The 21,519-nt window shown below is 52.2% G+C and overlaps 1 protein-coding gene and 1 long non-coding RNA gene across 12 annotated transcripts in view; one reads left to right on the forward strand and one right to left on the reverse strand.

Moving 5' to 3' along the window:
• Positions 1–21,519, forward strand: part of DIP2A (disco interacting protein 2 homolog A) — an 83,195-nt gene that overhangs the window by 35,473 nt on the left and 26,203 nt on the right. For 10 of the 11 annotated variants that reach the window (XM_031461233.2, XM_031461224.2, XM_031461238.2 and 7 more), the window contains 13 exons: positions 5,240–5,331; positions 8,482–8,592; positions 9,723–9,846; positions 10,163–10,272; positions 10,636–10,738; positions 12,106–12,170; positions 12,364–12,457; positions 13,482–13,601; positions 14,948–15,062; positions 16,213–16,352; positions 18,697–18,833; positions 19,304–19,384; positions 19,781–19,908. In XM_031461233.2, coding sequence (XP_031317093.2) covers positions 5,240–5,331; positions 8,482–8,592; positions 9,723–9,846; positions 10,163–10,272; positions 10,636–10,738; positions 12,106–12,170; positions 12,364–12,457; positions 13,482–13,601; positions 14,948–15,062; positions 16,213–16,352; positions 18,697–18,833; positions 19,304–19,384; positions 19,781–19,908 — 1,420 coding nt within the window. Of the gene's footprint in view, positions 1–5,239; positions 5,332–8,481; positions 8,593–9,722; positions 9,847–10,162; positions 10,273–10,635; positions 10,739–12,105; positions 12,171–12,363; positions 12,458–13,481; positions 13,602–14,947; positions 15,063–16,212; positions 16,353–18,696; positions 18,834–19,303; positions 19,385–19,780; positions 19,913–21,519 lie in introns of those variants that run through there. The other variant, XM_064476863.1, reaches the window with a different exon arrangement.
• Positions 5,546–14,457, reverse strand: LOC105090593 (uncharacterized). Its single transcript, XR_837274.3, has 3 exons — positions 14,326–14,457; positions 10,995–11,162; positions 5,546–6,151 (listed from the first exon to the last, which is right to left on the reverse strand). It is a non-coding gene; the product is annotated as an uncharacterized LOC105090593 (long non-coding RNA).

The raw sequence follows: 21,519 nt of genomic DNA on the forward strand, positions 1-21,519 counted from the left end.
TGGGTCTGTTCTGTCTCACCACCTGCCGCCCCCCGCATTCCCTGAATTACCACAGGTGAGAGTCTGTGTCTGAATGTGAGTCCTTCAGCCTGTGATTGTTCCTCAAGATTTCCTTGACTATCAGCCCTTTGCATTTCCAAATGAACTTTAGAATCAACTTGTCCTTTTCCAGAAAAATTCTTGTCAGGATATTGATTGGCACTGGATTGAATCCATAGTTCAACTTCAAAAGAATCAATATTGTCACAATTAGGGAATCTTTCAGTTCATGACCCTAGAATATTACCCCCTTTTAAGGCCTTCTTGAGTTTCTCTCAGGAATAGTTTATACTTTTGAGTACAGAAATCTTCATTTTTTTTCATTAGATTCATTCCTATTGTAAGGAATGATTAAACTTTTTTCCTACTCATTTGTTGCTTGTAAAGAGAAATGCAATTGATTTTTTAAATGGTGACTTTGTATCTAGTAATCTTGTTAAATTAACATATTAATTATTTTTGGCTTATTAATTGTAATTTTGGATATCCTTTGTGCAGAAGTCATAGCACCTGTGAACAATGCCAAAATTATTTTGGCTTTTTGTTTCCTTTCTTTCCTCATTGTGCGAACTGGAAACACCAGTGCAGTGTGGAGCCCTCCTCCGTCTTAGGTGGAGAGCGTTTGGGCTCAATGTGCGGTGTCTACTGTAGCTTGTTTACTTGTTTTATGGCAGAAATTCTTTGTCAGTTAATGCAGGTCCCTTCTGCTCCTAGTTTGCTAAAAGGTTTTCATCTTGGATTATCTATTTCTGTTCTGTCAATGTGATCATTTGGTTTCTCTGCCCTCCCCCACTAATTTGGTGAATTCTGTTGATTAATTTTCAAATGCTAGGCAGCCCTTGCATTCCTGGAATAAATCCCACTTGGCCATGGTATCTTGTCTTTTTGGTAAATGCCTGGATCCTATTTGGCAGTGTGTTGTTTAGAGTCTGCATTTGTGTTCATTAGGGAGATCGTCTGTAATTCTTTAAGAAATGAGCTCACCGCCCACCTATGAGGAGGTGGGCTGCTGGCAGCCTCCACCTGTTGCATTCAGCCTTCGGGTCCAGGTCATGTGAGGTGTTCGGACAGGGCCTGTGTCTGCTCAGCACGGACTTTCCTCACGAGAGAGCCGACTCCCGGGTCGCCCTGTGGGGCTTGCAGAGACTGCGGTCCACTGGCATCTCCTGCCCACCCTGGCTGTCTCCCTTTTCCCTTTACACGTTTTGCCCCATGGGAGTACCTCCCGTGCGAGCTCTGGCTCAGTGTCTGCTTCCAGAAGAAGCCAGCCTGTGACACCTTCTCTCCTTGTCTTTCATTTTAAGTCTGTGTCTGCTACACCTGCAAGATACCACTGCTCTGCCTTTAAGTCAGGAGTCACGCTGTTCCCCATTCCCTTCGCTGGACCATCCTTCCCACTAGCCCTCATTTGCCATGGTCACCTCTCCCTCTGGCCTGCGGGCCCCCCATGTCTTCCTTCTTGAAGGTGCTCAGGCATCCTTGGTGCTCTAAGTCAGTGCTGTCTTCTGGAAAGCGAGGTGCCAGGCTGTTGCTGTCTGGATGATAATGTGTCTTTTTTCCTCTGCTTTTTAAAAATTCCTCTTCATTTGGCTCTGGCTTACATCTGTCTTACCAATGTATTTAGGTGTGATGTTCTTTGAAATTTTCCTGCTTGGGGTCCAGAGGACTTCTTAAATCTGTGGGATGGTATTTTTCATCAGTTTTAGAAAATTACAGCCATAATTTCTTTTTTTTTAAGTAATTATTTTTGGACATTGTTTTGTTTTGGGGGGAGGTAATTAGGTTTAATTAATTAATTAATTAATTTTTATTTATTTAATTTTATTGGAGGTACTGGGGATTGAACCCAGGACCTTGTGCATGCTAAGCATACACTCTACCACTAAGCTCTACTCTTACCCCCACCCCCATAATTTCTTGGTATATTGTTTCTTCCCCATTTCTCTCTCCTGTCTTTCTGGGACTCTTGATTACGTTTATATTAATAACTTTTCTGAGTTCCACGTGCCTTTAATGTTCTTTTTTATATTTTGCATCCTTTTATATATTTACTTCAGTTTGGAGATTTTTTTATTTTCCATTATTCAGACTCCCTAAAACTGGTGTATTCTGTGTGACCCCTTCATCTGGGGCCCCCCAGTGTGGATTTTGTCTTATGTGGTGACTTCAGGGCTCTGGCTTTTCAGAGGTCTCAGGATTCGGCAGATTGCTCCGAGGCCCCATCTCCATGCCCAGCAGCAGCACTTGGTGGGTGCGAGGCCCTTAGCTGCCCCTCTCCTGGGGACCGGATCCCCGCACCCGCAGCTTTTGTAAGAGCAGCTGTAGGAGGGCAGCTCACCTCCCAGGGGCTTCCACTAGAGTCGTACCCTCTCTGTCTTTGCTGGCTGTCTTTGCTGCCTCCAGCAGGTGGTTCTGCATTTTACCCAATTTTGCAATCATCTTAGAGGGGAGAGCTGGTCTGTCACCACTGCCTTCTCCTGCTTGGAAACAGCGCCTTCTTACCGTCACGCTTTTAAGACTCATCCATGTTACAGAGTGTTCTTGTGACTCATTCACTTCTGATGTGGAACGAATATTGGACATTTCAGGACTTGTGTATCCATTATACAGCCGATAGACATTTGGGTCATTTCCAGTGTGGACTGTTACGCACTGTTGCTGGGAACATCCCGCTGTGTGCATCTCTGTAGGGTGTAGACTTAGGAGAGGAGATGCTAGCTGGATCTGGGGTTATGAGATTTTCACATGTATCAGATAATTCCAGACTCCTCCAGTTTCACTGCCCTGATCAGCATGAGCCCCCTGCTCCCTGTCACCAGCGGGCTTATTTAGGTGCTATTCATTGTGGTGCTGATTTGCATTTTCCTGATGACTAAGTAGGTTGAGATCTTTTCCTGTTTTCAGTCGTTGGGTTTTCTCTTTGCTAAGTGCTGTTGAATCTTCTGCACATTTTTATACAGGATTATTTGTGGGCATTTCATGTGTCCTGGATACCAGTCCTGTTGGTGGCCTGTGGTGCATGGATCACCTGCTTTGAGCCCCAGCCGCTCACCCCCACATGGCAAGCATCCTTTCTCCCCTCTGTGAGGATCCTCCCCACCGAGCCGAGGCTGCTCTGGTGTCCAGGGAGGGTGCTGCTGTTTTCCCACCCACATTTAGAGCTGCCGTCCCCACCAGAGTGAGTTTTTGTGTGTGGTATAGGCCTGGGCTCCAGGCCAGCCTTTCAGGAAAGGTCACAGTGCCACCTGTCGTCCACACCTGGGTAGATCTGTCTTTACCCCACTGATTCAGTCTGCCCTGTGCTGACACCACGCCCTCTCCACTGCCGTCGCGTGTAACCAGCCTCGACGTCCCTAGGGGAAGCCTACCTGTCCAGCTCCTTCCTCAAGGCTGTCTTGGCTGTCCTCGCCCTTTTATGTCAGTGTCCATTTTAAAACCAGCTTGTGTCACAGACGGACCTGCCAAGGGTGGGTGGTTGTTTTGAGCAACTCGAGGAGAATTAGCACATTTGCACTGCGGCGTCTTCCCGCAAGTGGACGCAACAGGTCCCTCCCTTCCTTCCGATCTTTCTCAGCCTCAGTAGTGTTTTATGATTTTCTTGGGGAAGGCGCTGTGTATTTTTTGTAACACTTACTCTTAGGTATTTGACATGTTTATTTAAATCTTACTGTAAATAGTATCATTAAAATTTGTATTTAGTGTGGAGCTGGTACTTAGATCTCAAACAGTGTTTGTATATTGCTGTTGTATGTGACAGCCTTGCTAATTTCAGTTACAAGGTTCATAACACACACCGGTCACATTATCTGTGAATAATGACAGTTTTGTTTCCAGTTGTTTTACCTCCCCTGCCGCCTCCCCCAGTCACATTGGCTGAGACTTCGAGTAAAACGGCAAATGTTCTTGACCAACTCTTGGTATCTCAATTAATGGTATCTGACCATTAATTGTGGTGTCTCTGATAGGATTTTTACGGATGACTTTTAACAATCACATTAAAGGAGTTTCCTTTCATCCTGGATTTAAGAAGGAATTTGAAAATCCTGAATGATAAATTGTTTTACCTTTTTTTCACCTTTATTCTGTTATTGTGGCAAATTATGTTGATTTTCTGTTAAACCTCTGCCTTGTTGAGATAAAACTAACTTGATCACAGTGCATTATTGTTTTATATGTAGCTGAACTCAGTTTGGAAATCTTTAAACTGTGTTAACAGTTATTAACATCTTGAATTGACCTTTTTATGTAGGCAAAGGCAATAATGTTTTGAGTTGAGGATATTTTTTCTCATTTATTTCTCAGGCTCCATAATTCACTTATCTTACCATGTTGCGCCTGAATGTGGGTTACAGTGAAGTGGGGTTCGTTTGGAAGGCATGCAGTTGCCAGAGGTGGGGAGGGTGAAGCCGTGGCTCTGTCTTCCCCCTTGGTGCATCTCGCAGGGTGAGGAGAGGGTGCTTCAGTGTCGGGCAGACTCCGGCTTTGTGTCCTCTCGCCCTCTCTTCACCCTCTGCCTCTGCCTCCCAGACCCTCCCTTGCTGGTCGCTTGTCCTGTGTCTCTGTCGCACCTTCCTTAGTGAAGCATCCCCCAGGATGGGTGTGGTGGGCAGGACTCGCAGGGCTGGGGCCGCCCAGGGGTCCAGGTACTCGGCTGCAGCAGCCCTGGGCTCTGGCTGGCTTAGCATCTCCGTGACTGTCTTCTCTTGAGTGCAAGGTGGAGATGAAGACGTGACCCACTGCGGGAATTGTGGTTTGAATGAACCCTGCCAATCTCATAAGGGACGCAGTTAAGACCTGTTCAATGACATGAAAATGCATTCTCAATGCAATGTTGATTGGAAAAAGCAGCGTGAAGTGTGATCCCATTTCCCGAAAATTGCATGTGTGTGTGTGTATGTGTGTGTGTGTACATACATAACAGAAAGAACACTTTATTCAGCTGGCATTTCTATATTCTAAATTTTCTATAATAAAGTACTGTTTTATTTTTCTGTTAAGAAAAGTAAATCTAAGTTGTTTTTAAGATAAAGCTATTATGTTCATTTCAGCATTGTACAAAATAATTATCACCTGAAAACTACCTGCATTATCAGTAGTAGAGTAATAATGGTATGTTATGGGGTGTTATGATTGCTACATTAAAATGTTAATTAATAGTTTCTTAAATTTTACCTTGCTTAGTATTTTTATTTTATTTTAGGCAAACTTTGGAGTCGGAGTTTAAAACTATCTTATACTCTACTTAATAAACTGACTAGTAAGAATGAACCGCTGCTTAAACCTGGAGACAGAGTAAGTAACTAGAATGTAACTTTTTTGGAGTGAGTGAGAACAGAGACTGAAATCTGTTTCATTGACATGGGTTGTTTAGACTTAACAGCATTAACACAAGGAGTATAAAGTCAGCAATGAGAAAGTATTAAGTATGGAAAACATTTGTGTTGATGTCGATAACGTGATGGTTCTTTTTGCTCCCTCATTTTGCCCATTTACCAGTTCTTCAACTTCTCTCTTTGACTTTATGGATGTTGATTTTAATAAAAGTATTAGTATCAAATATTAATAAATGTTACATTTCCAAAGCTCAAGTTTTTTTGGGAAACATTGACCTTGCTTTGAAATTCTGTGTTTTGTATTCACCTTCTTCCCCGTCCACGTGGCCGGGCACCCCTTACCCCCAGCCAGGTGGAACGCAGGGGAGGCTGCAGCTGAGTTCCACATCCTGCACTGTCCACGCGGGGCTGTTTAAATTAACCCAAGTAAAATGAAATTAAACTTTTAGTTCCTTGGTTGCAGGAAGCACATTTCCAGGCTTCAGTCACTGTATGTGGCTGAAGCTACCTTATTTGACAGCTCAGAGTAGAGCCCTTCCACCACCGTGGAAAGTTCTGCAGGACAGTGCTGCTCTTGGCAAGCTGAGCCAGACTTGGGAACCCAGGGTGGAACAGGTGCAGAGCGGGAAACGGGAGAGTAGGTGAAAATCAGCACACTTAGTGGTGAAATCCCCTGGGAGGGAGTTGCCTGAAGTCAGATCATCCGGCAGTGAAGCTGTGAGGTGACGGGATGATGCAGTCTCAGGCGACTCTCCGGGTGCCTCAGTCGTCAGTGTGACCTGAAAGGAAAAAAAAAAAAAGCAAAGGGGAAGGAGTTAGGGGAGAGGGAGGGAGGAAGAGGAAACAAACGGACTCGGAGGGAATGCCAGACACAGAAAAAAAACTTTTTAAAAAATTGGCATTACTATCCCTGGAGGTGTGAGGTGAAGACGGTGCTCTGTTGACCAGGAAAAGATGCTAGTCGGGAAGACGAGGGCGGAGAGTAGGAGTTAGACCTGATCAGGGAGGCCCAGTATCTGACTGAAGGACTTCCAGGAAGAGAAAGGAGAACAGAGTGGAAATGTTAAATGACAATAATGATGCAAGGCCGTCCCCCGGAGCTGGGGTGCGGGGCCTGCAGTGAGTGCAAGGGACCCACTGAAGCACTAGCCCCCCAGGCTGGGTCGGCCGCGGCGCAGGAAGGGCCTCGCAGCCTTCAGGGGAAGGTGGGCTCAGCAACCTATGGCTTTGGGACCTCTCGGTGTAATACCGGAGAAGAGCAGAGTTCAGGAGCTCGGAGGGAGTATGATTTTAGCCTGAAGTTCTATTCCTGGAGAGTTAACTGCTGTGAGGATGGGGTCACCGTTTTCAGACAGGCAGGACTCAAAATCTTGGACTCGTGAGCAGTTACTTGGGAAGTTCTTAGAGGATGTGCTTCAGCCAAATGAGTGAGTGGTCCAAACAGGAGAGCCACAGGGGCACCCCACAGGAGCAGCCCAGGCAGCACTGGGAGGATGGGTGCTGTGGGTAGGGCGGGCTGGTCGGCAGCTGGTGAGACCCATGAGCTCACCTGCCCGGCTGGCTATCTGGAAATACCGTTGACAGGGCTTACACACCAGTGGAGCAGCCCAGGCCTAAGTGGCTGGCGTGCACACAGGAAGCACGCTGGTGAGAGAGGTGGCGCCCGCTGCCGCCAGAAGGAATGTAGCCACACAAACAGTGCAAGAACGATGCCTCATGACACCTCGTGCTTTAGAACAAGCCTGCGAGACCCCGACTCATGCTGTGCTTTAAAATGAGTCTGAGAATCTCTAATTTTTTTTCTCTTGAAATAAGTTCTTGCAAGGACAAAGACTTCCAAATAATTTGTTGACTTGCAGGTGAATCCAGGGAGTCAGGTTAATTACAAACAGACTGACAAGGCCCCAGTTAGTGAGTGATGGGAGATGAGTGGTGAATCCGTCCTCCTGCGGTGATGTGCTGTATAAAAGTGAACAAACACGGCTCTTTATAACAGATGCTCTGAAAACGCACGTCCTGTACCAAACAACAAGGCACAGTTCTTAAAAGGGAACAACCACTGTTAGCATCAACTTTCAAAGGAGATCTCTGCCGTTTTCAACATACAGACTTGTTAGAAGCTTGATTTCCAGACCTCAAGTACAGAATGAACATAGCTATAGCTTAAATTTTGTCTTTTGAAGTCGTGGGTTATCAGTTGCCCTTCATTTTGTGTCCTCAAAGGCCTCGTGTTAACAGTAGACTCAGATATTGTTCTGAACCATCACTGATGGTTTCAGGCATACTTATTGCAATATTTGGGGCTTACAACAATGTCATTCCATAAATAACTTGTAATTCAACTAGATATTATAAGAAGTGGAAATTGGGACGATGGGAGAAGAGGAAGGGGAGAACTCAAAATTGTCAGTAGTCACCTGCAGTAAGAGGAAGTAAAATGCGTATCTGAATACTTTCAAAAATTAGTTACAGCCACATAAGCACAGCGTCTAGAAAGGTGAGAGCAGTTAGCAGAAGGAAGATGTGAATGTTAAAAGCGGCTGCCTTGCTGGGTGGGGAGGGGTGGCCTCACAGTGACCAGCCAGCGGCAGGGAGTGGCCCCCAGGAGGGTCTCCACTGAGGGGCTCTGTGCCTACCTCACATCCCTGTTGGTGTTTCAGTCTTGAGTGAAAGTCTGTCCAAGCAAAACTCTGATGTCAGAATTTTTTCTTCTGGGAGATAACTTGGAGGCACTTTGGCTCCTGGTTCCCTTTTCATGTCCAGGTGTTTTTCACCTGCGCTGGTCGATGGCAGGTAACGGCCCACCACTTCCTCCCTGAGTTGCTGCTGCCTGGATGGTCAGAGTGGATGGAGCCAGATCTAGACCCCACAGGCAGACCCCCTGGACTTGCCTTTTAAAACCAAGAATTTAACGCTACGTGGTTGCACGCGGGGTAAAGACCTCAACCTAAAAACTACATATTAGAAGTTACATGGTTGAAGAAACTTAAGGACCAAGCATTAAGCCCCGAAGTATACTTTCTGAACAAAATTCCATCTCAGCAGCAGATATTCAGACGACAGAGTTATTCTAGAGGGGATTTCATGGGTTTTCTTTGTACCCTTGTAGGTGGCATTGGTGTTTCCGAACAGCAATCCGGTGGCGTTCATGGTGGCATTCTACGGGTGCCTCCTGGCAGGGCTGGTTCCTGTGCCCATAGAAGTGCCGCTGACGAGGAAGGTAGTTCAGGGGTGCAGCCGGCTCTCAAGTCCGGGGCCTCTGTCTCCTCACTCCAGGTGCTGTCTGGGGAGGGCAGGCGGGCCAGCCTCAGGGGCGCTCGGGCAGCCCCGTCTCCAGACCCTTGTTTACTGTCTTGCTGGTAAGAGGGGGTACTTAGAGCAGCCGTTGGGGGCTAGTGACCACCTCTGTGGATTCCCCGACAGAAACAAACGTTTTTCCTCCAGTGAATCGAATTTGGGATTTGATGAGATTTTGTGAAACTTTTTTTCTCAAAACTGTTTATTGGTAACAGCTTTCATTTCTTGGGGATAAGTAAATCATTACACCGATGTGTCAGCTCATTTCCTGGTGATAGCTTTCAACATGCAAGACTGAAATTCTCTTGCATTTCTGTTTGTTGTTTAACAGCAAGCAACTTTCATTGCTGACAGACGATCGCGGTGGGTGCTGATGCTCTGGGTGGCTGCCACATTTTAGCTATAAATATCAGTAATCTGACTATTGAAAAATGTATTAGACTTGGCATGTATTTTAGAAAACCAGAGTTTCCTATTATAACCCAGTGTTCAGGCAATTGTTAACATGCGTGTTATTAGCAAGAGTACGCAAGAATCCCAGAAGTAAAGTTTGTGAGTAAAAGCAGTGTATCCCCAAGGATAATAATACACAATGAATGGATATTTGAGTAGAGATTCTTAGGAAAAAATAGACTTTGTTAAACTTGTTAGAAGAAAATGATAAAATGTTACAGAGGGACATATGTGAAAGAAGACATGACTAAAATGAAATGAGCATTTCTGTGTGGAAGTAAGTCAGTGTTAAAGGTCAGGTAATCAAATGAAATTTCAGTGCTATTTTTAATTATTTGGGGGTTTGTTAAAATGCTGCTGAATGTCATTTGAAGAAAAAAACTTTTGAGAAATGAGCCCATTACCCAGAACTTTATATGTCACAGCAAAAACGATACCTTTTTATTAAAAAAAAATCCTTTTATTAATAAAATTACATTTCATTTTGAAAAAAATATAGTGTATTCTGATACAGGGCTAAGTTGCTGTAGAAGCTTTGTGAAGGGTGAAAACAGAGCTCTGCTCTGTGGCTGAGCCTCCTGCCGCCTCTGTCTCCCGTAGGATGCCGGCAGCCAGCAGGTCGGGTTTCTGCTGGGCAGCTGTGGCATCACCCTGGCCCTGACCACGGACGCTTGTCAGAAGGGCCTGCCCAAGGCCCAGACCGGAGAGGTGGCGACCTTCAAAGGTGGGCCCCACAGGCAGGGTGGCATGTGGCTGAGCCCTCTGTAAACGGGCGCTCAGACCCCCTTTCCAGCTGGTCGCTGGGTAGCGCGGAAGGGCCTTCAGCAGAAGTGAGGCCCTGTCTCAGGCCTTGGTGAACCTTGCGCCTCACGGCTCAGGGTCTAGACCTGTGCTGTTCAGTGTGGTAGCCACTGGCCGGCAGGCAGAAGTTAGTACAGGTTAAGGGGCGGAGGCGCGTCCTCGTGTCAGCAGCTCGAGCCGCGTGGAGGACGGCGGGGCCCTCTGACCGCACCTGCGCCATGTCCCCTGCTTCCTTGCAGGCTGGCCCCCCCTCACCTGGCTGCTGGTGGATGGGAAGCACTTGACCAAGCCCCCCAGGGACTGGCTCCCGCCGGCCCGGGACTCAGGGACTGGGCCCGCCTACATCGAGGTAGGACCTTTGCTGGCCGGGACTTGTTCTGCGGGTGTCACTGCTGCCATGAGGGGCCACTGGCCACAGTTTCTACCGGCTTGTCCTCACCCCAGAGACGTGCAGGTTCCTATGGAGACTCACGCAGGTCCTTCTGCTTTCATGCCTGCCAGTTCCCTCGCTGCCCCTGGGATGTGGCCTGGTGGGGGGCCTGGTGCACAGTCGCCCTCAGCACCTGCCCAGGTTGGGCCCCACCACAGCCAAGTTTGTCACCTTGGGGGCCCCAGTGTGAAGTGCACTCAGCCGAACAGGTGGTTAGTGAGGGAGGTGCCACCTCGGCCTCCAGAAATGTCACCTCATGAGCTTGTTTCTGAAATCTTTCAGTATAAAACCAGCAAGGAAGGCAGCACGGTGGGGGTCGCAGTGCCCCACGCGTCCCTGCTGGCACAGTGCCGGGCCCTGACCCAAGCTTGCGGCTTCTCGGAAGGTAAGGGCACATGGGCGGCTCTGCAGCCGTGCACAGGGCACCTGGACACTGACCGTGTGGGAGCCAGCCCCATGTGGCATCTGCTGTTCAGTCCAGGTCGTGCAGCAGCCTGGGTACTTGGGGCCCCTGCTCCCCTGGACAGGGGGGGTTAGGGTGATCTGTTGACCTAACAGGGTGAAACCCGCTTCCCTCCCGCTGCCCGGGGCCCAGTGGGCTGCTCCCAGCACATTGCGTTTTCCCGTCAAGACACACTTACTCTAACTGTTCGCCGTGACTGGCGTTGGCTTAAGCTGTCGTGCACGTGGGTGTGCCAGCAGAACCTCCTTGGAAGGAGCCTGTCTCTTAGTAATGCACAGTAGCTCCCCGTTTACCGTGGAGTACCAGGTGCGCAGCGTGGGGAACTTTACTTCTTCCCGTTGAAATACTGGAATTGGACAAAACAAGAAAGTGAATTGAATGGTATGTTTAAGATGTAAAATACCAGTGTATAAAAGCAAGGGGTAGCTGAAGGCACAGCTGAAGACTTCAGTGGACGTTTGGAAAATGATTGTAGGTACACTGAAGGGCCTACAGAATGTTTCAACAGTTCTGTCAACTAAAAGTCCCGGCCTTACGTCCATCACCTACAATTGGGGCTCTTTAGCCAACAAGGGGGCACATGTGCAGCACTCCTGTTCGCAGTGCAGCAGCATTCCTGGCACACGATCACACTGCCTCCTTCACCTCTGGTGTTTCTCCCGTGGGTGCACCTAGCAGCCCTAGGCTCTGTCCTCAGCCCCAAGTGGGGCCTGGAGCCGGGTCCCACCGAGAGCACAGCTGGAGCACTAAGCTCAGGGCGCACTGAGGGGCAGCCCTGGGACTGCCCTCCACTCCTGCTCCCTGAAAGGCGTCCATCACATGCCCATCACATTCGGGAGAGGGAAGGGGCAAGAGGGAAGCAGCAGCTCTGAAGGGAAGTGACACAGGAGCATGTGACGTGTCCTGGGAGTGCTGGATGACGGCCTCGGTGCTGCAGGAAGTGAGGGGTGTGGGCGTCGGGCTGAGCAGGGCAACCACCAGCCGCCCCGAGCCTCACATCACATGGGCTGTGCTCGCCTCACACGGGCTCTGAGGCTTGTCTGGGTTTTCAGATCAGTGGTTGGCATACTGCTCTGCTTTCATCCACACATGACCTTCTACTTTTATGTCTTTCCAGTAATTTGAGTAGATAACCAGGATTACTGACACCTGTTGCATGGTGTTTGGAAATGCTGTTTGTGTTTCCTAAGTCTTGGTTGATGATGTAATCACCTCAGAGTTTCTCTGAAAACGCACGTGACTTGTGAAGACGGTCCCTCAGCGGTTTAACCATCTCTGTCCACTTTCAGCTGAAACATTAACAAATGTGCTGGATTTCAAAAGGGACGCTGGCCTGTGGCATGGAGTGTTAACAGTGAGTGTCGCTCGCGTTGTGGTCTGGTTGTTGGGACATTTCATGATGGGGGCACCAAACCCCATGTTTAGGTGATGTGACTAACCCTTGAAGTGTCTCTGACTGCACTGTCCCTGTGGGCAGAGCACTGGGGCTCCCTCCTCCCTTCCTGGTGGGGCTGGTGCCCCGCCCTTGACAGCCTGTCTCTTTGCAGAGCGTCCTGAACAGGATGCACGTGGTCAGCATCCCGTACGCGCTGATGAAGGCAAACCCGCTCTCCTGGATTCAGAAAGTGTGTGCATATAAAGGTAACAGGATGTCGTACCATCACTTGGTTCCCCCTGCATTAGAGAAGCCTCTCTGAATTGACCTTCAGTGATGAAGAAAAGATAAAGCAGGCGTGAGCGGTGGAGCCCCATCCACCAGCCTGTCGTGGCTCGGCTCCCCCATCCACGCTGGTCCTGACTCCCGGTGCCAGCTGCAGGCTGTCCTGCAAGCAAGGCCGGAGGGGCCTTGGGGAGAACAGCTCTTTTCTACAGGGGCCACGGATTTCTTCCTAATTGTGTTTTCTCACACAAATGCTCCTAATTCTTCGTACTTCAGATGATTCTAATTTTAAGTTAGGGCTTTGCAAGACACCAGTAGCAAAGCTGTTTGTTCAGATGAAGTTTATGACATAGAGCGATGGGTCTGCCCCGAGGGCCTCACCCTGCCATGCTGTCCAGCTTTGGTCAGTCACGGTGCTTCCTGAGCACAGCCACACCTGCGGAGCACGGGGGCTGGGCCTCTTCCGTCTTCTCACTGACTTGTCCTGGGTGCCCGTGTGGGCTTTCGACCTACGTTCTTTCTGAGTGTGGGTGCTCTGTAGTGTGTTTGGAATCGTCCCCAGTGGGACAGTCTCTGCTTATCCTGTTTAACAGAGGAAGACTGAAGCCTGCTGGGGACATTTGGTAGGTGCTGCCCACTTGTGAGAGGCCCAGTCTGCCCATTCGCACCCTGGGTCCTCCCTGCCCACCCCACATGCCCCCAGGGCTCTGGTAGCTGATGGGCCGACCATACAGCTGCGAGCGGCTATGAGAGTCGGGAACTCCGGGAGGGGCAGCACAAGACAGAAGAGAGTCTGGGAGTCAGAGTTGAAAGTGAGCTTATTGTCCCTGCGTTACACCTCAGAGCTGGTTTTCAGTTAAAACAGGATGGGGTGGGTTAAGCCGCCTGTGAGGCTCGGCTGCAGAGACTGTGTGTCCTGAAGAAGCCGCATCTCTGCTCTTGTGTGCTGCCTGCGCACCTGTGCATCTGCTCCCTGTGACCCAGGCCCATCCCCATTCTCTGCAGCTCGGGCCGCACTGGTGAAGTCCCGTGACATGCACTGGTCTCTGCTGGCTCAGCGCGGTCAGAGGGACGTTAGCCTCAGCTCCCTGCGCATGCTGATTGTGGCCGACGGCGCGAACCCCTGTGAGTGAGCCCCGCGGGTCCTGCAGGCCTGGAGCCTCCAGAGGGACAGGGCCGCAGTGTCATGTGAATATAGACGCGTGACTCACGAGTGTGCCTCGGGCATGTTTGTCAGGCCCTGCATTTGAAATGGTTCTGACCCAGCTGACCAGGGTGTAGATACAGACAAGGAGCCTCCTTTGAGTTCCTGCCCTGTGGCCTTGCGCCCACCACACTGGTCAGACCACTCTGAGTGCCTGGCCGCCCCGCGTCCTCCTGGCCGGCGCCCCAGGCTCTGCACGGGGTCTGAGTGTAGCTGCTTGTGGTCCAGGGCCTGCTCAGGGCATCCTCGGGAGCCTTGGTTCACCTTTGGTGGGATTTTCCCACAGCAGAACCCTTGACTGGGTGGGTGGGAGTTGTTTCACTGATTTAACAACTGTGTGTCACTGTTCATGCATCGAAACTGCCCTGGACCAGAGGCCGCCTTCCATCTGATCCCCTTCCAGTGTGGCCCTGATCCCCCTGGGCTCCTAGGAAGCCCGTCGCTTGGGAGGGCACCCTGCCTTCTAGCAGCCCATCCACACTTAAACAGGGCCCCTTGTCCTGCTTCCAAAATCCTGCAGAACTGCTGGCTGCTCTGCATCTGTACCCACACCCTCAGCGCAGCCCACCAGCTGCCAGGGGGCCCCTCCCCAGGCCGGCCCCCCACAGACCTCAGACCCCTGCCATGCAGCGTGCCCATCGTTACCTGTAGCGTTGAGTGGTCTGGATTATCCTGTTTGTCCTCTGGTGTGCCCCATGCCCAGCGGAGGCTGGACACAAGGACCTGTGACAGGTCCTCTCCTCTCCTGGGGCCTCGCTGCAGCAAAGGGCTGCAGGTCGTGGTGCAGCCCTGGGGGCCAGTGGGTGCAGGGCTGTGCTGATTCAGGCCCTTAGCAGCCAGCACCTAGCCTCATGGGAGCTGAGTTTTCATATCCCTGGCACCTTGACTGAGGCCACTTGGCAGACTGTGCAGCTCTGAGGCTTGTCTGGGGGAGGGTGGGCATGTGCACCTGGGCCTGTGCTGTGAAAGGTTCAGCTCTAGCTCCGTAAATGCCCTCGGTCACCTCCCACTTAGCAGACCTACGAGGAGATGCGGTGGGGCTGGCCCTGCGTAGATCTCAGACACAACACAGGGGTTTCTTTACTGGTGATTTGAAAATGCATCTCGTTTCTTGTGGAAACAGCCCCACCCCCTCCCCACAAGACTTTGCTGGGATACCTGTGAGGTGGAAGGGGTGCCACCTCCAGGCTTGGTATCGGGCATCCTTCCAAGCTGTGTGCCCGTCAGCCTTCCACTTACCTCGTGTCCCCCTCTCTGTTTCACGCAGGGTCCATATCCTCCTGTGACGCATTCCTCAACGTCTTCCAGTCCAGAGGACTGAGGCCAGAGGTCATCTGTCCTTGTGCCAGTTCTCCGGAGGCACTCACAGTTGCCATCCGCAGGTAGCTGACCACTTGCTCTGTCTTGGAGACACTTAACGCTTCCTCATTCAGCTGAATCACCTGTGGTAGCAAATTTGGATCATTTGTTCCTGAGCAGTAGAAATCGTGAGCAGTGCTCGCCCCAGGCGGGTCTCCCAGGCCCGTCTGCACTGCGGTGGGGCAGCCCTGGGCAGGTGCCACACTCCACACCGTGTTGGCTGCACACCCCACACCAGCCTGGGTTTGTGGCGTGAGCTGGATAGCAGTTCCCTGGGCGATAATGTCTAGATTCTTGCGACACACAGGCTGTTTTCCTGTGTGCTTCTCAGGTCAGGAAGGCTTGTGTCCCACAGGGAACATTGCAGCCCAGGACTCGCCCCTGTTCTAAGGTGGGGTGGCCAGCATCCAATGCCCATCAGCCGTGGATGGGGGTCCATACCTGCAGAACCCTTAACCTCCGCAGAGAAGTTGCCGGGCCCCACCGCTCCCAGGCTGTGTTCTCTTTGTGCTCCTCTGTTTGAAGGTGGACAGCGGGGTTGGGAGGCCTCGGAGGGCAGCCTCGTGCTCCTTGCTCACCCCCGTATTGCTCCCCAGGCCCCCGCAGTAGTGCCCTCTGCTCGCCTTCCTGCCCGGGTCACCTCTGTGCCCAGCTCATCCCATCCTGGGGTAGAGGGTAGCTGAGGTGACTTCGTGTTGACTTTCTACCCTCAATTCAGTTGTTAGAAAATTAGTCTCAGGTGTAGTCTTGTGTTACGTTCATGTATTTGTAAATAGTAGTAAGTAATCCTAAAATTTCAATAATGAATAGCACTCAAAAGAACATCTGTATCCTTCACAGACCGTAAGGCATTTTCATTCCTTCATCTGTGGTGCTTTCTTTTGCTTGACAGTGTAAGTTTTTCTCACTGGAGACTATACAACACCCCAGTTAGTGCTGATGTGTAACAAGCCACACCCAAGCTCGGTGCCTGGAAACGGCAGCAGTTACTTTATTTCCTCTCATGCCCTCCGCGGTTGGGCCTTGGAGGGGCTGCACTGGGCAGTTCTGGCTTGCAGTTGGATGGGCTCCGGGCTGATGGGGCTGGGTAGCTGCCACCGTCCTCCCTGTGTGCAGTCTCAGGCCAGACTCCAGCCTCGGGGTGCCCGTCTGTTAATCCGGTTCTGTTTCCAGGCCACCCGACCTGGGAGGCCCTCCTCCCAGAAGAGCTGTGCTGTCCATGAGCGGCCTCAGTCACGGGGTGATCAGGGTGGATGCAGAAGAGAAGCTGTCGGTCCTGACCGTTCAGGACGTCGGTCAGGTGATGCCGGGAGGTAAGGTTGCAGCTGGAGAGCTTCTTGTCCTGTGGCCGAGTGACCCACCACGACTCAGGAAGTGCACGGATCCTGCGCATGTTAAAGTGGTTCCACGTGGAAACTGGGATGTTAATTTGTAACATATTTTTTTCAGTTTTTGCCTCCCTTTATATCAAGTTTAAAGTTGTGCTAAAGTACTGTGGGATGTGTTTCTGGCCTGTGAACCAGCCCTGGTTCTCTGGTGTTTGGGAGACAGTGACGGAGCTTGCAGGGCGCCAGGCCGTCTTCATGCCTCACCCACGTCTGCCGATGACCCAGTTCTTAGGCTGCCTCGTATGTCCGAGCCAGGACGTCTTAAGTGAGTGGCCTGGCACTGAAGACTCCCAGGAGCGCCAGTGGTTCCAGAAGGGCCCCGCGGGCCTGAAGGATGCCCGCGCTGTGGGCTTTCTGCCTCCTGCGGCAGTGAGTGAGGCAGGGTGAGGGCGCCATCTCCCTGCAGATCTCCCGTGGGTGCTTGCACACGTGGTAACATGCGTGCAGTGTCATGGGGAGAAGGAGGAGCAGAGCCCGACCTGGGAGGCCCCGTGGCAGTTGTGAGTGGGGTGTGCCCTGCTTGCTATGTGCTCTGAGGTACCCTCTCCCCATGGTGACCCCACGGCAGCTCCAGCTCCCCTCCTACCCACGCTGGCCCTGCTGGGGTCCCAGCTGCTGTCTGGACCCACCAGATGACCTCCGGAGGCCAGCTTCCTGCTCTGCATCGGTCTCCCCGCCCAGCACTGCCAGTGGTGCAGGCTCCCAGGCCCTGGCCCTGTGTCTGCAGCCCTGCCCCCCCCAGGTGCTCGTGGACACCGCGTAATCCCAGGTCAGGGACAGGGCAGGAACCAGAGGGACGGCCTCAGGTCGGCTGTCTGACTCTGTGTGTGTGCAGAGGTCACGACACTTAGAACAAGACTGGACATTCACATTTATTTCTAGCTCCACTTTTTTAGAAACATGAGTTCTCTTTTTTTCCCTTTGTGTAAGTCTACCAAAAATAAGGACTCATCAGTTATGAAGAATGAACATGAGGATGAACATTTTAAGAAGAATAAAGAACGGGGTCTAATTCTTAGTTATCAGGAGGAGAGCACAGTATTTCTTTAAAAGATTGTTGGAATATTATAACAGGTGATTCTTTTGAATGAAACTAAGGACTTTCATAGTAGAGCTCATTTAATTTTTTCCATAAACGTGTGTGTGTGTGTGTGCGTGTACATGGTCCCCTGGGCATGTGTGTGTGCATGTGCTCCCCTGGGGGGGGGTGTGTGTGTGTGTGCACGTGCTCTCCTGGGGGTGTGTGTGTGTGTGTGTGTGTGCACGTGGTCCCCTGGGCATGTGTGTGTGTACCTGCTCCCGAGTGTGCGTCTGTTTGCCGGGCAGTGCAGACCTGACCTAGTGTCTTGTATTGTCAGATGCACTGCCTCCCGCTGTGTCAGCCCCAGGGTGTGTGATACCACGATATGCAGGGTTGGTGGGTTCTGTCTGATTGTGACTCAGGTGGGGTCTCTGTTTTGTGTGAGTACACGTGAGCATGTGTATCTGGCAGCAGGTGCACTGTAGCCCCACCCTCCACTCACCACCCCTCTGACCCTCTGCTGAAGCTTCCATCTGAGTTGCAAGTCCTCAGACACAGCTGACTGGTTGCCCTCATCCTCTTTCCTCGCTGCGTCTCTGAGACAGAACTCACCAGGAAACCTCAGGCAGAGGCGAGGGAAGGAGTGCGCCCAGGACTGCAGGTTGTTCCGTTCGTCCCTGAGGGTCTGAGTTCTGTTTAAGGGCCACTGTGCGTTCTGGTGTGTGTGTTGCTCTTGTCAGGGCCTTTCTGGATGCCTGCTCTGTGGCCCGGCAGGTGGCCATGGCTGTAGTGACCAGATGGGCAAGGTCCCCGGAGCTGAGAGGCGGGGCCGCAGGCAGCAGCATCCGTCGGGGTGCTGCTTGGTGAAGACAGAAGGGGCTATGGGAGGGGCCGCAGCAAGGCCTGCGTGATGGGACTAGCCCACGGCCCGGAGAGGGGTCCACCAGGCTCCGGGGCGGGAGTTGGCCTCGAAGGCAATGGTGTGAGGCAGTGGCCATCTCCCGGGGGTTCAGGAGGGCGTGCAGGGGGGGGCCATGGAGTCTGCGTGTCTGAGGGCCCTTCCCGGCCGCCGTGGTTCCTGTGTGGAGGAGGCTTCCTCCACGGACCATATGAGACACACAGGCTGTGACGTATCTGTGCCATGAAACACACAAAACGTTTCTGCTCTGCAGACACCGAGCGAGCAGATCGTTGTGAATGAGCCTTCTAAACGCATTCTTCATGACTTTGAGGGTTTTCTCTTTCTAGCTAATGTCTGTGTTGTGAAGGTGGAAGGTACCCCTTATCTTTGTAAAACTGATGAAGTTGGAGAAATATGTGTCAACTCCAGTGCAACTGCTACAGCGTACTACGGTCTGCTTGGAATCACGAAGAACGTCTTTGAGGTCCGTACCTCGTTCCGACCTTTGTATTGGAATCAAGTTTGCAGCAGCAGTGCAGGGGGTAGGCGAGGTGTGTGGGGAGAGTGCAGCCCTCTGCCTCCGTGGTGCCCACACTGCCGCGTCAGCGCTAAGCAGGTGCCCTCAGGCCTGGCGGATTGAGGTTGGCCCAGGGCAGCTGGCACTCTGTGTGCTGGAGTTGGGTTGTCCAGAGAGCCCAGCACGCGCCCATTCCTCTGGGCCAGGCGCAGGGATCGGGGGGAGGCGCATAGGCCGTGAGGGCCGTGCAGGGCCCAGGTGCCCAGCGGGTCTCGCAGTGGGCAGGGACTCTGGCCCCGCGGAGCCTCTTCCCCACCAGGGCAGCGGGTGACAACCCATCTGAGGGGCCACACCCAGTGCAGGCAGCGCCTGTCTGCCTGCCAGTTGACTGATTCCCCACGGACCACGGCTGACCTCAGCCCCCCAACTCTGTGCAGACGGTCCCGGTGACTGCTGGGGGAGCACCCGTCTCCGACAGGCCTTTCACCAGGACGGGGCTGCTGGGCTTCATTGGGCCTGTGAGTATGTCCCGCTGCCAGGACCCGGGCCTCCAGTTGGGCACACGGCCGGGGGAGGGGTGCTGCCGGCATCCAGTGGCATCTGGAGACCCGGGATGCAGTTCTTTCAGACACCACTGATGCGAGTTTGGGATCCTGGCCCTTGGCCCAGCAGCATTAGGTCCTTTACAGACCTCACCCACAGCTGTAGTCCATATTCCCACCCCTGACCCTTCTTGTGCTGACCCCTTCCCTGGGTGCCCCCTTGCTCCCACTCCACCCCACCAGGCTGTCAGACCCCTTCACCATGGTCGCCCCGCCCTGGGTTTCCCCATCCCCGTCGCCGAGTCTCTAGGTCTCCATGTGCCATGAGCGCCTGCAGCAGGGTCTGAGCCCTGACCTCACCCTTGTCCTCAGGATGACCTGGTCTTTGTCGTGGGCAAGCTGGACGGGCTGATGGTGGTGGGAGTTCGCAGACACAATGCAGACGACATTGTAGCCACCGCGCTGGCCGTGGAGCCCATGAAGTTTGTCTACAGAGGCAGGTGATGCCCTGCGGGTCCCCGTGCTGCGCCTTTAGACTCTCCTCTGCTGAACATTCAGGAGGTCTCCTGTGGTGGAAGGACAGCCCAGTGATATGAATACACTAAGCATTTCTGTTCGTCAGAGAAACTTCACAAAGAAAAGGGTGGTATTTGGAGGAAGGATGCCAGAATTGGTGTCCTCAGTGTCCACAGAGCTCAGCTGGTTCCTTAGGAGGGTGAGATTCAAAGCTGAGACCAGGCACAGATGCCACGGAATGAGTGGTATGGCGAGGGCAGGCGCTGCCCAGCATCCCGATACCCAGGGGTGCGGCTGGGACAGAGAGCACCCTCTTCTCTGAAGTCACCAAGGTTTAACGAGACCTTGCTCCTGGGCCACCTTTTCTGAACATGGTCGGCAAGCACTTTGAAGTTTCTAATTTCCGTAGAGCAAATAAAGGGGCCCCTGGCCTAGGCCCCGGGGCGGCTGGAGTGAGGAGGGGGCCCTGTCCAGCTGGTCTGGCTGCAAAGCTCTTTGTCCTGGAGGGAGTAGCTCCTCCTCCTAGTTGGTCCACTCGGCCGACTGCGTTTCTTAAATTTATTTTTCTTAAGGGGGTGCTTTTATTGCTCAGACCAGGGTGCCTGGGAGCTTGTCCGGAGCCTTCCTTAGAGTATACCTTAAAGAAACCAGGGAATTTGGCCCGTGGTGGGTCAGCACAGTCAGGGTGAGGGTGTGGATGGCTGTTCAGGAGAAGCTAGCCGGCAGGCCTGCGGTGTGAACCCTGCAGCCTGGATTGGGGACGTGGGACTCAGCAGAAACTGGGGCACTGTTGGCGCAGGTGTCCACTGGGGACTGCCTCCTCACCTGGCCACCAGAACAAATAGCACCTGGGGGTGAAGGGCTCTCCTTGATGAGGCAGTTAGGGTGGGGACGGGAGGCTCCACCAGGGAGGAGCTGTGCACAGGAAGTGGAGCCTGCCTCACAGCAGGAAGTAATACCAGACGTCGTGGTAACAAGACGGTCGTTTCATAGATGGAGTGAGCGTAGGGCAGACAGCGGGAAAGTGAGCTGGTTCTCTGGGAAGCCAGGCTGAGACGCTACTGCGGAAGTAAAGCAGCAGAGTAACAGACGGAGTAAGAGAAGTGGGCGAGAAGGGCTGGCACCCAGACAGCAGACCCAGAGAGGAGGGTCCGCAGGGTGGGGCCTCCCAGCCTCATACCCCTGCTGGGAGGATGCAGCGCAAGAACGTTTTTAGGTTTTCAAAGGAACTTCTAGACTTTATGTCCGCCCCAAATTGTCACTTGACAATGCAGTTGTAATAAAGATGCTTTGGGTGTGTTAAGTTTCAGAAGTTTTGTCACAGGAAACTGTTTTTGTGAGAACACTTTCAGGTGAGGTACTAAGAGGAACAAGATGTATGAAAGTAAGGAAGTTTTAATACTGGGTGAAGTGCTGCATAAAAGCGTGGCGCACGTGCAGGCCTGTCCCCGCGCGCAAGGGGTGCGCCTGACAGCCCAGGGCTGGACCAGCAGACGTGCAGGCTGGTTGGGGACACAGTGCTCGACTTTTGTGGGCGGGGGCAGCGCAGAGTCTAAGGGAGGAAGGGAGATGGTGGAGGAACAGGTCCGCTTCCC

The sequence above is a fragment of the Camelus dromedarius genome, chromosome 2, assembly GCF_036321535.1.
Source record: "Camelus dromedarius isolate mCamDro1 chromosome 2, mCamDro1.pat, whole genome shotgun sequence".
In the NCBI taxonomy this organism is placed as follows: Eukaryota; Metazoa; Chordata; class Mammalia; order Artiodactyla; family Camelidae; genus Camelus; species Camelus dromedarius.